The sequence below is a fragment of the Peromyscus californicus genome, unplaced genomic scaffold, assembly GCF_007827085.1.
Source record: "Peromyscus californicus insignis strain IS unplaced genomic scaffold, ASM782708v3 Scaffold_10__1_contigs__length_136768540, whole genome shotgun sequence".
In the NCBI taxonomy this organism is placed as follows: domain Eukaryota; kingdom Metazoa; phylum Chordata; class Mammalia; order Rodentia; family Cricetidae; genus Peromyscus; species Peromyscus californicus.
The window spans coordinates 61,937,438-61,953,767 of NW_026294391.1; the positions used below are offsets into that span (position 1 = coordinate 61,937,438).

At 40.1% G+C, this 16,330-nt stretch overlaps 1 protein-coding gene across 1 annotated transcript in view; it reads right to left on the reverse strand.

Annotated features, from left to right (window-relative positions):
- The window catches only part of Magt1 (magnesium transporter 1), a 43,025-nt gene that overhangs the window by 25,628 nt on the left and 1,067 nt on the right, over positions 1–16,330 (reverse strand). Inside the window, exon 2 of the mRNA XM_052734641.1 lies at positions 3,055–3,224. Coding sequence (XP_052590601.1) covers positions 3,055–3,224 — 170 coding nt within the window. The remainder of the gene's footprint in view (positions 1–3,054; positions 3,225–16,330) is intronic.

The window sequence follows — 16,330 nt, forward strand, 5'->3', positions numbered from 1 at the left end:
GCTCTAGCAGCTGTGCTCTCTCTCCAGGTGATGTGCTGCTTTCACTTTTGGTTTCTGTTTTGAAAACAGGGTCTTGCTAAGTTGCTCAGCCTGGACTCACACTACTGGTCTCAAATGCTCCTTCTGTTTCAGACAACTCAGCAGGAAGGATTATGGGCATATATGACTATACACAGTGTCCACGTATTTTTTTGGTTTTGGTGCTGAGGATGGAATCCAGGGTTCCACACATTCTAGGCAGGAATCTAACACTGATCTATACCCCAAACTGTCACAATTTTGAGACCCCAAATCATCAGGCAAAGATCTAACAGCCTGTCTAAAAAATCTCAAGCATGTAGCCAGACAGACCCATTGGCACGGGCCTGTAATACCAGCGCTCGGAAGGCAACCACGGGAGGACTGCTAACATTAAAAGCCTGCCTGCTGTTACAGCAGGTTTCGGGACAGCCAGGGCTCCACAGTGAGACCCTGTCTACAATTTTAAAAATTAAATATAATCTGGAGTCTGAGGAGATGACTCAGTCAGTAAAGTGCTTGCCTTGAAAGTATAAGGACATGAGTTCATTTCCCAGAAGCCATGTTTAAAAAGCAAGAGTGGTTGTGTTCTTGTAACTGCAGTACTTGGGAAGCAGAGACAAGTGGATCCCTTGGGCTGGCGCTAGCCCAGCCTAACCAGTGCGCTCCAGGCAAAGGAGAGACCCTGCTTCAAAGAAGGTAGACAGCACTTGTGAAGATGACACCAAACACTCTGGCCTCTACACTCCGGTGCACACATATGAACACAAGTACAAACCCTCACACACACTCTGAAGCACATATGCTATTTGGTAAGTAAAAATACAATCAGATGAATTACTTTGGTAAGTGACAAGAAAAATCTAGGAAGTTGAGATGATCTGAAGCCTTGAGTTATCCTTGAATTTTCCTTTTATGTTTTCCTTTTAAAGATCTGTTTGTTTATATGTTTTCCCCATATATATCTTTATCTTACCTTTTCAATCCTTTGGGGTTAAGTCTAAGTAACATAAATGCATAAACATAACTATTTATCAAAGAAAGTTTTGGGGTTCTAGTGTTGCTGTTTTATTTTTTAATTCTTCTTTCTTTTCTTTTCTTTTTTTTTTTTTCCGGACCTGAGGACCGAACCCAGGGCCTTGTGCTTGCTAGGCAAGCGCTCTACCACTGAGCTAAATCCCCAACTATTTTTTAATTCTTATTCTGCTAGAAAAAATATTTTTTTTTCAAGACAGGGTTTCTCTGGCTAACAGTTCTGGCTGTCCTGGAACTCACTTTGTAAACCAGGCTGGCCTGGATTCACCTGCCTCTGCCTCCCAAGTGCTAGGATTAAAGGGGTATGCCATCACTGCCCAACTAGAAAACATTTTTTCCATCTGTGATAAACTTTTAACTCCATCCTCTTCTGTTTTGCATGTATTTTAGTGCTGGAGATTAAACCTAGAGCCTATTTCAATTTGACATGCACAAATGTATTCTCTAGCTACATTTTGTATATTTTGTTCAATATCCCAAACATTCTTCAACTGAAAAAAAGCAAATCTTTCTGAGTGTCAGAAATATAAAATAAAATCCCAAAAGGAAAAAAAAAAACTGTGAAATTGAAAGCACTTATAAACCCTTTCTTTTGGAGTACTGGGGACTGAACCCAGGACTTCTAATGCTAGGCGAGTGTTCTACCCTGATAACCTGAGCTAGATCCTCAGCCTGAAAGTACTCATAACATGGGGCCGGGAGATACTCAGTGGGTGGAAGTACTTGCCATGCAAGCTTGTTGATTTGTGTTTTATCCCCAGAATCTATGGTGGAGAGAAAGAATTGACTTCTGAAAGTTGTTCTCTTGTCTCCACATGTGCATAGTGGTATGAATGCACTCACCCACACGTGTGTACACATACGTAATAAAAAAATTATGTCAATGCAACTAGCATAGAAATTGGTTATCAATTCAAATGGTAGTTCTTTGATTTTTAAATAATTCATGATAGCTACAACATTTTATTCTTTCTCCGCTACCAATATGCACAACTAAGACTGATTATAAAACAGTAGTATTGGGGGCTGGAGAGATGGTTCAGCAATTAAGAGCACTGGCTGCTCTTCTAGAGGTCCTGAATTCAATTCTTAGCAACCACACTGTGGCTCACTATTATCTGTAATGGGATCTGATTCCCTCTTCTGGCCTGCAGACAAACATGCAGACAGAACACTCTATAATAAATAAATAAATGAATGAATGAATAAATAAATAAATAAATAAATAAATAAATAAATAAATAAAACGCATGATGTTTGTTACTGTGCTACTGGTAATATTAACTTTGATCATTTGGCTAACGCAGTCCCTGAAACTACCCACTATTTTTTTAGATGTAGTCTTGTTATATAACTCTGACTAGCCTAGTATGTAGAGTATCTTCCTTCCTCAGTTTTCCAAGTGCTAGGATTACAGATGTGTTCCACCATGCCCAGCTACCCTTATTCTGTAAGTAATTTGTCTCATTGTTCTGACTGTTGAAGCTGTTACATGAATCTCTCAATCTCTCTCTCTCTCTCTCTCTCTCTCTCTCTCTCTCTCTCTCTCTCTCTCTCTTTGTTTTTGTTTTTCGAGACAGGGTTCCTCTGTGTAGTTGTGGTGCCTGTCCTGGATCTCGCTCTGTAGACCAGGCTGGCCTCGAACTCACAGAGATCCTCCTGGCTCTGCCTCCCGAGTGCTGGGATTAAAGGCGTGTGCCACCACTGCCCAGCCTGCCTTTCTTTCTTTTCTTTCTTTCTTTCTTTCTTTCTTTCTTTCTTTCTTTCTTTCTTTCTTTCTTTCTTTCTTTCTTAAGACAGAACACTCATATACATAAAATACATAAAAAATAAATCTTTAAAAAAATAAAACAGTAGTATTGTCTGTTATTATTTACCCTTTGAGTAAGGTATACACTTTATATTAACAAACTCACTGCACAAATTTGATTCTTCTGAAATAGAAAAATAGTTAAAAACCAAAAAGTTATTAAATTTCAAAGTGGAGATGAAAGATCATACTTGCACACGACACACTGTCTATGAAGTTGGAGAGCAGTGAACATGACAATAACAGAGTAATTTCTTGGTGGAGCTTTAACAAGGCGACGGAACTTGTCTCCATTCATTCTTATGACAGGTCTTTTGTTGGTCCATTCCATCAGCTGACTAACCTTCTCAGACAACACCATCTACAAAAGACAAAATGGGATTTTGTGAATATACTCAACTTGGCATTTAGAGTTGGGTTTAGCAGGGTTTAGTAGGTCTTGTTTATAATTGCAGCTACCCAGAAAGTTAAAATAAGAGGATCTCCTGAGCCCAACAGCCTAACACCATGTTGGGCAACACAGTAAGATGCCAACCTCAAATATCAAGAATAACAATAACAAAAAAAAACCACAAAGAGGTGTGGTGACACATGCCTATTATCCCAGCACTCAGGAGGTAAAGGCAAGTTCATAAGTTTGAGGCCAGCCTACAATTCCTACCAAAACAGTATCTAAAAAAACAACAAAACAAAAGATAAACATCTAGGCACACTCCTTTATTTATTTATTCTTAGCACTTTGAGAGCAGAGGCAGGTGGATCTCTGTGAGTTCGAGGCCAGATCTGTCTACAGTAATGAGAAACCTTGTTTCAGAAAGAAGTGTTTGGGATGGGGGAGTCCGCAGCAGCAGCAGCAGCAAAAAATACAATAAAACCAAATCCCAGGAATCTAAGGTACAAGGAGAGAACCAATTAGAACTTGTCCTCTGACCTCCACATATGTGCCGTTGTGCATGCAAACTTGCACAATGAAATAAGTAAATACATGTTAACAAGTTACTTTAGCAAAGCAACTTTCTTTGTGTGTGTGTGTGGGGGGGGGGGGGGGCGGGCAGTTTGAGACAGGGTTTCTCTGTATAACAGCCTTGGCTGTCCTGGAACTCACTATGTAGACCAGGCTGGTCTTGAACTCACAGAGATCTGCCTCTGCCTTCCAAGTGCTGGGATTAAAGGCATTCACCACTAGCTTGCAAAGTAACTTTCTTAAATCAAACCCACCAAGCAGAGGTACACAGAATATATGAATCCCAGGGGATGGAGTGGTGGCTCCCAACTTCCTGTGACTCCAATGCCCTCTGGCCTCTTTAGATGTCTGCACACATGTGATGAACATATGAACTCATGCAGATACAGAAACACAGAAATAAAAATAAACTAATTAATCTTTTTAAAAAAGAAAATATAGCCAAGCGGTGGTGGCACACGCCTTCCCAGCACTTGGGAGGCAGAAGCAGGTGGATCTCCATAAGTTCGAGGCCAACCTAGTCTACAGAGCAAGATCCAGGACAGGCACCAAAACTACACAGAGAAACCCTACAAAAAAAATTTTAGGAGCTGTACCTGATACTTTTTTTTCTTTTGAGATAAGATCTCATCTGGCAGCTCAGATGGGCCAGAAACTCAAAATTCTCATGCCTTAGACACCTGAGTACCAAGATTACATGCTAAGCCATCACAACTGACTCAAATATTCTTTCTTAAAAATTATCCTTAAAGTTTAGTATTTTATAAGATTTAAGCTGAAGGTGGTGGTACAGGAGAAAGAGGATCAAGAGTTCAAGGTCAGCCTCACCTACATAGAGTTCCAGGCCAACCTGGTTTACATGAGACACCATCTTAAAAACACCAAAATATTTAAGCAAACATTATACTTTAAAGTACAATACTTACTATTAGTAATACATAAAATAATATAAAATCATACAATCTTTAGTTTCTCAAAGATTCCAAAGAATGTTGAACTGAACACTGGTATATGTTTTGTGGTTTTTTTTTCCTCCCCGAAACAGAGTTTCTCTGTGTAACAGCTCTGGCTATCCTGGACGTTTTTGAAACAGGGTCTCATATAGTCCAGACTGGCCTCAAACTTGAGCTGATTCCTCTGCCTCAGTCTCCTGAGTTTTAGGATTACAAGTACGAACTACTCTGCAAATCCAGAGAATAGCATTTTCAACAAATTATGCTTGCATAAATGAAAACCTCAAAGATATGAAACTCTCAAACACTTTACTTAGGGACTGGGAATTTAGGTCAGATGGTAGGGTGTTTTCCCAGCATGCATAAGGCCCTGGGTTCTCTCCCCGACACTACATAAATTAGGTATGGTGGTGCATGCTTATAATTCCAACACTTGAAAGGTAGAAGCAGGAGGATCAGGTGTTCAAGGCCACCCTTGGAGGCCACTCTGGGCTATATAAAGACAAAAGAGAACTCAATACCACTATACACTCTTTACTAAAATAAAATACAATAACGACAGCGAATCCTGGAGAGGATGTGGAAGAAGGTCTTTCATACACTGCTGGTAGAGAAGGTACTATGATAAGGCCTATTGCAGCTTCTTTTAATGTTTCATTATTCAATAAAGCTCGGGAGTCAAATATTAGGGGATAAACCTGATTGATTCATGGAGTGACGGAGCAAAGATCACTTCATCCTCTTCTCCACCTTTCCAATCAAAAAGACCAAGCATCTCTTTAACCTCTCTTTATTCTCTGCATCCTTCTATCTCCTCTGAGTTGGCCAGAAAACTCTATAGTCCACTCCATGGGTGGTCTTGGAGTGAAAACAAATCTCCCGCAACATTTCCCCCTTTTTCTCTAAATAAAAAGGAAAGGATTTTAACTCCAACATAGTGAAACTATATACAATGAGAACAAAAAGTATTAGTTTTAACAAAATGAAACTATATTAAATAAGAACAACTATCAAGTAAGAAATACATTCACAGCCGGGCGGTGGTGGCGCACGCCTTTAATCCCAGCACTCGGGAGGCAGAGGCAGGCGGATCTCTGTGAGTTCGAGGCCAGCCTGGTCTCCAAAGCGAGTTCCAGGAAAGGTGCAAAGCTACCCAGAGAAACCCTGTCTCGAAAAAAATAAATAAATAAAAATAAATAAATAAATAAAATTAAAAAAAAAAAAAGAAATACATTCACAATGTCCAGTCCATTAGTATTTGGCAAATTCAGAGAAAATACTTCATTATCTATCCTATCTTGCTGAGTCCAAAGTTTTGTATCTAATTTACTTTCTATCATAACTAAGGAAAACTGTAACTATAACTATCTAATCTTTAACCCCATCAGAGACTTGAGAAGGAATTGCAGAGCAAGAAACTTCCAAAACTATAGAGACAACAGAGACATCTGGCTGCCTGGACAGTCACCCCAAAGTTCCTCTGCAACATTGGGGCATCCATCTTCGGCCTACAGGCCTAGAATATCTGACAATTTTGTGTAAAGCAGGAAATTCTGAAGGACTGTCCTACCATGTCTTGGCAAGTTTGGCAGTCACCTTTTTTGTGTCCTGCTTGTCCAGTTTGGACAGCGTACTGTCAGCAGTCAAGGCAAGGGCAGTTTCTTGCCCAAATGGCTAGCTTTGCCACATTGAAAGCAAACTCCATATGGAGGTTTATTGATGCCCATCATTCTTTTTTAAAGTAAACTGGTGCTGCCAGGAGCAGATGTGTCTCACTGTCATGAAAAGCCTTATGTTATTAAAATATTTTAAATGCCATATTCTGTAGGTCTCTGGAGTGTTTGAAGACTATCTATTTAACATACATCTCTGACCTTGAAAAAATAACTAACATGACTATAAGTTTGATTGTTATAGATGACTAACTATTAGCCTGTGTTTATTATCCTAAATAGCTTTCAAGGACTAAAACTTTATATTACATTATAAAATAATATCTAAACAAGAATAGAAAATATATATATATATATATAGCATAACAAAAATAACCTTAAATCTGTATCAATATACAAAATATCTTAAACAAGAGTAGAAGCATATATACAGTATGACAAAAATAACCTTAAATTTGTATCAATATACAAAAACCCATACCAATGTAAAATACTAGTAGTTGCTTTTTTAGTTTGAAAGTAGATTCAAGCTGGGTGGTGGTGGTGGTGGTGGTGGTGGTGCAGCATGCCTTTAATCCCAGCACTTGAGAGGCTGAGGCAGGCAGAAGTCTGTGAGTTCGAGGTCAGCCTGGTCTACAGAGTAAGTTCCAGGGCAGCCAGAGCTGTTACACAGAGAAACCCTGTTTTGGAAAAACAAACAAACAAACAAACAAACAAAGTAGATTCAATAATTTACCTTTTTATCCTATCATTTCTATATGCCCTCCTTTTTCTTTTCTTTTTTTCTTTTTTTTTCAGAACAAGATCATAGAATTTCATCTCCTTTGCTTAGTTTTCTCCCTGATCATGACCAATAACAACTTGGAACCAACCTCCCTCCTCAAAAGATGACAAACATCCATAATCCACTGAATGAACAGAAACCACCCACCCCACCTTTTGAGAGTTTTGGTGCCACATTCTTAAAATGACTTCCTTCCATCTGTGGGTGATGGCATCTTTGGGAGACCCTGAGAAAACTGAAATAATGGTCAAGTCCTGGGAGAGCTAGTTGTTGTCCATTCTCCATGTGATGGGCAAGTGCAGGGCTTATCTGAAGTCCTGGCTGGAGTAAGTAGTCTATGAGGCTGGACCATCTTAGTTAACTGCATTGAAATTGTCCCAAGCAGTTTGTAGTCCAAAGCTGATCTTTGGGTGGTGTCCGTCAGCTTAGTGGTATTATCATCATCTTGATGAAATCGTGGGGCCCCATACTTTTGGAGACTTCAAGGGTCGCTGTCAGGAATGGTTCACTGAAGAAAATTTAAACATTTTAAATGTCATACGTAGCAGATTTCAGAGACGTTAAAGGACCACAATCTATTAAATACATCCAAGGTACATGAACTTATTTCCTAGTTACCTGCTTCAGACTCAAGCCTGAAATCATGTACAAGAAGCTAGATAAAGCCTATAATTTCAGCTTCTTTTAATGTTTTATTATTCAATAATGCTCAAGAATCAAATATTAGGGAATAAACCTGACTGATTCATGGAGGGATGGAACAAAGATCACTTCACCCTCTTCTTTTTAGCCTCTCCTTACTCTCTGCTTCCTTCTATCTCCTCTGACTTGGCTAGAAAACTCTATGGTCCACTCCATGGGTGGTCTCAGAGTGAAAACACAAACAAATCTCCCACAACAAAGCCACCTGAGAAAACCATTTGGCAATTTCTTAAAAAATAAGCAACTAGGGGATATGATACATTGAATATATAATATATATATATGTATATATATATATATCAGATTGTCAAAGAATAAGTGATATTCTAAAAATAAATAAATAAAAGCAACTAAACATATTAGCTCCTTTCAGTTCAGACAACACTGGTTCACATTTTTCGTCATTTTAGTTTTAGTTTGAGACAGCTCACCACCAGCCCCCCAGTTTCTTTCTAAAACATTATAATACAATTATCTTCAAAATACTGCTTAAAGTGAGAGCAATTAAGTGTACCTTCTAAAAATAAATGAAGACATATCACAACAGATGAAACAGTTTTAAACTTTTACATAAAATTACATGAACACAGCCTGGAATTGGATGTTAGAACAAGGGGTGGTAGTGCAGACGTACCTACTTGGAAGTATGAGGCAGAAGAGTTGCTTAAGCTAGAATTTCAAGGTCAGTGAGGTAACATGGTGAGATTCAATCTTTAAAAAAAAAACAAATTAAGCTGGGCGGCAGGGAAGCACGCCTTTAATTCTAGCACTGGGAGGCAGAGGCAGGCAGATCTCTGTGAGTTCGAGGCCAACCTGGTCTACAGAGCGAGATATAGGACAGGCACCAAAACTATACGGAGAAACCCTGTCTCGAAAAACAAAAAACAAACCAAAACAAAACAAAAAGGCAAAATAAGCCAGGCGGTGATGGCTCATGCCTTTAATCCCAGCACTTGGGAGGCAGAGACCAGCCTGATCTACAGAACGAGTTCTAGGACAGTCCAGGGGCTACACAGAGAAACCTGGTCTCAAAAACCAAGGAAAAAAAGCAAACTATCTAACGTTTTTACTATATCTTTAAGTAAGCCTAGCTTGGCTTTATAGAGAAAATACCGTTTAGAATGTGTACATGTCAGGCAACTAATTCTGTTAAAAATACAGATTTCTAGACTTCATCTTCCAATAGATTTGACTGAGTAGATCTAGGGAAAGTTTCAAGAATATTGAATATTTATGAGTGCTCTGTCTGCATATATACTGAGCCACCACCATGGGTTGACTGCCAGATTGAGCCACAAAGGGAGACCAAGTCTCAAAACAGAAGTAAGAAAATAGAACTAAAACATTTCCATTTAAATTGAACAAGAAAGCTGGGTGGTGGTGGCTCACACAAGCCTTTAATCCCAGTGTTTAGGGAATTACAGGACAATGAAGGCTGTATGGTGAGATCTTGTATTAAAAACAAATCTATGGGGGCTGGAGAGATGGCTCAGTGGTTGAGAGCACTAGCTGCTCTGTTCTTCTAGAGCTTCTGAGTTCAATTCCCAGCAACAACATGGTGGCTCACAACAATTTATAATAGGATCTGATGCCCTCTTCTAGTGTGCAGGTATACATGCAGACAGAGCACTCATAAATAAAATATATAAACAAATAAACCTTTTAAAATATTCATAGAGTAATAGAGAAGACAAAAGTGTGAAAGAAGTGTAAGGCACAAAGCTACACAGAGAAACCCTGTCTCGAAAAACCAAAACCAAAACAAAACAAAACAAAAGAAAAGAAGTGTCTAAGAATTATTAAGATATATGGGGCTGGAGCCGGGCGGGTGGTGGGGCACGCCTTTAATCCCAGCACTTGGGAGGCAGAGCCAGGAGGATCTCTGTGAGTTCAGACCAGCCTGGTCTACAGAGTGAGTTCCACGACAGCCAGGGCTGTTACACAGAGAAACCCTGTCTCGAAAAACAAAACAAAACAAAAAGATGTGGGGCTGGAGAGATGACTTGGGTTAAGAGCACTTACTCTAGCAGAGGACCCATGGTTTAACCTTATGATCTTCTTGCCTTGGTCTCCCAAGTGTGTGCTAGGATTACAGACATTCACTCTCAGAAAGCTTTCTCTCTTCCATTATGTAGCCCTGGATAACCTTGAACTTTACTATGTAGACAAGGCTGGCCTTAAGCTTACAGAGATCCTACCCTTCTGACTCTCAAGTCCTGTTGTAACAAGTATGCACCACCACACCCAGGCATATTTATCTCCACTAGTTCTAGCCAAGAAGCCTGAATCTTAACCAAGCCAGTGGTGGTGGCACATGCCTTTAATCCCAGCATTCGAGGGGCAGAGGCAAGTGGATCTCTGTGAGTTCCAGGCCAGCCTGGTCTACAGTGAGTTCCAGGCCAGTCAGAGCTGCACAGAGAAACCCTGTCTTGAAAAACAAAAAAAAAAAATCTTAAACACTATGAATTCTGTCACTACCATCTCCCAATGGTAATGGAATACAGAAATCCATTACCATTTAGAACTAAAACTAGCTCTGTCATTCAAATTATTTGAATTTCAGAAGCATCACCAGTCTGGATTTCTCTAAAACATATCCCCCCCCCCTTTCTTCAAAACCTTGATTGTTTGTCTGTTCTAGTCCATCAGGGCTTACTCATTTTTTTTTTTAAAATCTTATTTTTAGCTTTCCTACTCATTTAACTGTTTTTCAGCAATACATTTATAACTCTGTCCTTCAATTAAAACTGAACAGATCTGGAAACATAATTGACAGATAATTACTGAAAGAGACAGACTGTGAGCAGGGAAGAGAGCATTTTTAATCCCTTTGCCATCTGCTCCATTCTCAGTTTACCTACTTCCTAAACACAGCTAAAATTCATCCCCATCTCTTTCTTGATGCTTTTTGGGGGGAGGGGAGGACTGCCTCATTTTTGCAGCACTACTGTTTTGTTTCTGTAATAGATACTGTCTACAGAACTACAGGATTTGCCTCTGTGGTATTTTCCTTTAAAAATTATTTGTCAAGTTTTATTTTATTTCATGGGTATGAGTGCTTTGTTTGCCTGGTGCCCAAGGAGGTCAGAAGGTGGTGTCAGATCTCCTGGAACTAGAGTTCCAGATGGTTGTGAGCCACCATGTGGGTGCTGGGAACTGAATCCAGGTCCTCTGAAAGAGCAACAGGTGCTCTTAAAATTTGAGGCATCTCTCCAGTCTAACATCTGTGATATTTCTATGTGTCAGTTTTCAAAACTACATTACAGAATCCAAAAGTTTTTCAAGTCATAGCCTGTCTCATTAAAGCTGCAGGTAATTCATGTTTGGGAGATGGTGGTGCATGCCTTTAACTGCAGCACTCAGGAGGCAGAGGCAGGCGGATCTCTGTGAGTTCGAGGCCAGCCTGGGCTACAGAGTGAGTTCCAGGACAGGCACCAAAACTACACAGAGAAACCCTGTCTCGAAAAATCAAAAAAAGAAAGAAAGAAAGAAAATCCATGGAGAATCTATGGACTGAGCTCATCTCATTTAATTTTCACAAAAGCCAAATAATGGTACTTCCCCGCAATCTGCTGCTGATGAAAACCAGTCTCAGCAACTTGCTACAGTTTACTATGATTGGATTAAAGCAAATCCTCTTTACAGTTTGACAAGATTCTTTTTTTGAGAACCAAGAAGCAGGATGACAGCCATTCAAACATTATCATGATCATTTTTATCATGCTTTGATATTCTTTTTGCATCTATCCCTTTTCATATTTTCTATCACTTTGCATCTTGGTTAGGGTTTCTATTGCTTCAACAAAACATCAAGACCAAAAGCAACTAGGGGGAGAAAAAGGTTTATTTCACTTCCACATTGTTGGTCATCATCAAAGGAAGTCAGCTCCTGACTCCAGGATCCTGCCCTGTTTGAATTCCTGTCCTGACTTCCCTTCATGATGATCTGTGGTATGGAAGTGTAAGCCGAATAAACCTTCTCATCCCCAAGTTGCTTTGGTCATGGTGTTTTAACACAGCAATAGTAACCCTTACTAAAACACTGGGGACATATAGATCAGTTGGTAAGACATTTCACTGGCATTTGTAAAATACCTGGCTTCAACTCTCAGTACTCCCTCAGCACTGGTGAGAAGGAGGCCAACGTTGGCTATATAGTGAGTTCAAGATGAGCACAGGCACAAGACTGTAAGTCAACACACAGAAAAGGGAGTAGAGACTCTCGGGTAAATAGGGGTATCGTGGTAGAGAAAATGGAAAAGTTCCTCCAGCAAAGTCATACATAATGGAGACATTTACACAAGTGTAGATCAGGAAAGGCAGATCATTTAGTATACCTGATACAGAAAGAAGGCTTAAGGCTAGGTGATGGTGGTGCACACCATTAACTCTAGCACTCGGGAGGCAGAGGCAGGTGGATCTCTGTGAGTTCAAGGCCAGTCTGGTCTATAGAGCAAGTTCCAGAACAGTCAGTACTATGCAGAGAAACCCTGTCTTAAAAGATCAAAAAAATAAATAAAAATAAAAAACAGAAGAAAAAGAAAAAAAAGAAAAGAAAGAAGGCTTAAGGACGAGAGTTCAGAGCCTAGCACCCAAGTCAGACAGCCCACAAATACCCGTAACCCCATCTCCAAGGGAAACTGACCCCATTTTCTGGCATCTTAAGGCACTCCTACACACATGTACACATTCACTCACACAAATATACACACAAAAATAAAATAAAAATTTTAAAGCAAGGTCTTGGCTGAGGATGTAGCTCAGTTGGTGGTACTCAGTAGAGAGCACTTGCTGTTCTTGCAGAGACACAGTTTCGGTTTCCAGCATCCACATGGTAGCTCACAACTGCCTGTAATTCTAGGGTCAGATCTGACACCCTCTTTCAGCCTCTATGAGCATTGAATGTATGTCACACATGCGTATGTGCAGGCAAAACACTTATATGAATAAAGATTTCTTTTCAGTTATGTGTTTCTGTGTTATAGGTATGCGTGAAAGTTTGGGTGCATGCTTCTTCTGTATATAGGTATGTGCATGTGAGTTAGGGATGGGCATTTGAGTTCAGGTGCCCACAGAGGCCAGAGGAGCCAGATTCCCTGGAGCTGGCGTTACAGATGGTTGTAAGCTGCCTGACATGTGTGCTAGGGAATTGAACTCGGGTCCTCTGCAGAAGCACCACACACCACTGAGCTACCTCTCCAGCGCCCAAAATAAAGAAAAAAAACTTGTCTGTTGCCTGGGTTGTGGTGGCACACACCTCTCGACCCAGCACTTGAGAGGCAGCGGCAGGCGACCTCTGTGAGTTTCAGGCCAGTCTGGTCTATAGAGAGAGTTCCAGGACTGCCAGGGCTGTTACACAGAGAATCCCTGTCTCGAAAAACCAAAAAACAAACAAGCCTGTCAACCTAATCCAAAGAGCAAGTTCTAGGACAGCTAGGGCTACATAGAGAAACCCTGTCTAAAAAAAAAAAAAAAAAAAATCCTGGGGCTGATAGAAGGCTGGTTGAAGCAGAAGACTGGGGCTATAAAGGCCATTGTTATACTCTGCAAAGTAGGTTAAGAAGTTTCCAGGTTTTTCGTGTTAGCATTTGTGGATAGGCAAGCACTGTACCACTGGGCTATGACACTAGCCTGGAACACTGACTTCTGTTAACAGTGCATAGTGGTCGATAGACACAGTAGCAAAAGTTATTAAAAATATACAGTGACTACTGCTACATTATCAGCATACTAACTTTTTTTCTGTATCTTGGTTATAGATTTCTGACATAAAGATTCTTGGAAAACATTTTTCTGAATTAAAAAAAAACTGAGTTGCAATTTCCCCAATATTTCTTTGTTGTTGAGCTTATTTCCTGTTTATGATAATTTCCTTTGATATACATAAAAAAAGGATGGGTTACAGGTTAGCCAGATAAGTAGTTAATGAAATTTATTTCCAAAGTCTGAACAGTGAGCATGAATAAAAGGGAGTTAGAATCAGATTATTTAAAAAAAATTTTATTGAGGTAAAATTTACGTAACACAAAATCCACATTAATCATTTAAAAATACATAATTTAGTATATTCCTTTAAAAAGTAAGCAATTTTCTGCTTTTTAAAGATTTGTTTGTGTTTTGTCTACATGCATACATGTGCCCATGTACATGTCTAGTGTCCTCTCAAGTCAGAAGAGGGCATCAAGTCCTCAGGATCTGGTGTTAATGATGACTGTTAGCCACCATGTGGACTGAACCCGGGTCCTCTGCAAGACCAACACATGCCCTTAACTGCTGAGCCATCTCTCTAGCTGCCCCTACACTGTCCAAGAAATCTACTTTGTAAAAGGCATTTCTGTTTTTAGTTCAATAAAAAATTAATACACATAACTTCACTAATAGAAATTCTAGGTTTACAAACCCTTCACCTTTTCTGCTGGGCTTGGTAATAATCCCAGCATGTAAGGAGAAAGCAGGAGGGTCAGGAGTTCAAAGTGATCCTCAGGTCCTCAAAGAGTTTGAGGCTGGCTTCCACATGTGTGCAGTGGCACTTGACACCCCCCACATCCAAACAAACAAACAAACAAAATTTAAGGAACTAGAGAGATAACTCAGCTCTTCCAGAGGACTCTTAATTCCCATCACCCACATCAATGAGCTAACAGTCTGTAACTTCAGCTCCAGGTAAGTCAATGTCCTCTTCCGGTTTCCACTGGCACCTACACCTAAGTGGCATGTGTATGCACACATGCGCACGCACACACATGCACGTGCATCTTAAGAGATGGTTTAGCGGGGGCTAGAGAGATGGCTCAGTGATAAAGAGCATTGGCTGCTTTTCCAGAGGACCTGGGTTCAATTCCCAGCACCCATATGGCAGCTCACAACTCCAGTTCCAGGGGATCTGATGTCTTTACATCAGTGCACATAAAATAAATTTAAAAAAAGAGAGAGAGAGAGAGATGGTTTAGCCAGTTCAGAGCACTTGCTGTTTTTGTAGAGGGCCGGGTTATGTTCCCAGCACCCACATAGTGGCTCAAGACCATCTGTAACTCCAGTTCCAGGGGATCTGATGCTCTCTTCTGACCTCCAAAGGAACCAGGTAAACATTCATATACCTAATTTTTCTAAATTAAAAATAAAAGTAAATCTTTAAAAAGACCAAGTCACCAGGTATAGTGGCAGACACCTCTAATTCTAGCACTGGGGAGTCTGAGGCAGGAGGACCAGTCTAGGCTACACAGCAAAACCTTACTTTATGATTCTGGCACCCCAGAGGAATTCAAGGCCAGCTTGGAATATGTACCAAAAACTTGTTTCAAGAGAAAGAGTTAATTCATTACTGTGGACATTCAAACAATACCAATATGGAGGGCAAAATGTGAAAGCATTTCCCTTACAACACCACTAAATGCCCAGGGACAGCAGCTGTTAAGAGACTGTCGTGTTCTAACACACTTTGCCCATACATATACATACACTTACAAATACAGCTTTAAAACAGGACTTGAAGGGTACAAAATTATGTATTGCTTTGCATATTGTTTTCTACAAAGAATGGCCTGGGCTGGGTGGTGCTGGCGCACACCTTTAATCCCAGCACATGGGAGGCAGAGGCAGGTGGCTCTCTGAGGTCAGCCTGGTCTATGGAGTTCCAGGACAGCCAGGACTACACAAAGAAACACTGTCTTGAATACCACCCCCCCCCACACACACACACACTGCTGTCCAACAAAAAAGAATGGATTGGGATTCTCCAAAAAAGTCACACCAGGGGCTAGAGAGATAAATCATGTTAAGAGCTCTTGATGCTTTTGCACAGCACCCAGGATTGGTTCCTAGCTCCCATATGTCAGGTCACAACTGCCTTCAACTAGAGTTCCAGGGGATTCCACACCCTCTTTGGGTCTCCATGGAGGTGGTGAGTATGCATCCATGAAGCAAACACTCAAAAACATAAAAAAGCCCTATCAATTTCTTGGCCTAGCATAAAGGTTGCTCACTAGATCATTTCTTTGATAATTGCATTTTTTACTTTCCTCCTTTTTCTTCCCTAATTCAATGTTTTCATTTGCTATTTTTCATTTTTTGTTTTTTCAAATGGGGTCTCATGTATCTCAGACTAGTCTCCAACTCACTTGGATGACCCTGAATTCCTGTTCCTCTTTCACTACGATGTTTTGAACACAGGCATGGCCACCATGCCAGGCTTAGCTTAGTTTTTAGTCTTATGAAATAATTCAAATACTCAGATAGATACAGAAATTAGTTTATTTACTGATTTAACAGCTGTCATGTTTATCGGGCATTTCAAAAATGTACACATACTTTTGTGTACTAAAGAAAAATGCAGACTGCATAGGAAATAGCATCGGAATGAAGGGCTTTAGTGTACTTCAACTATAGTAGTTA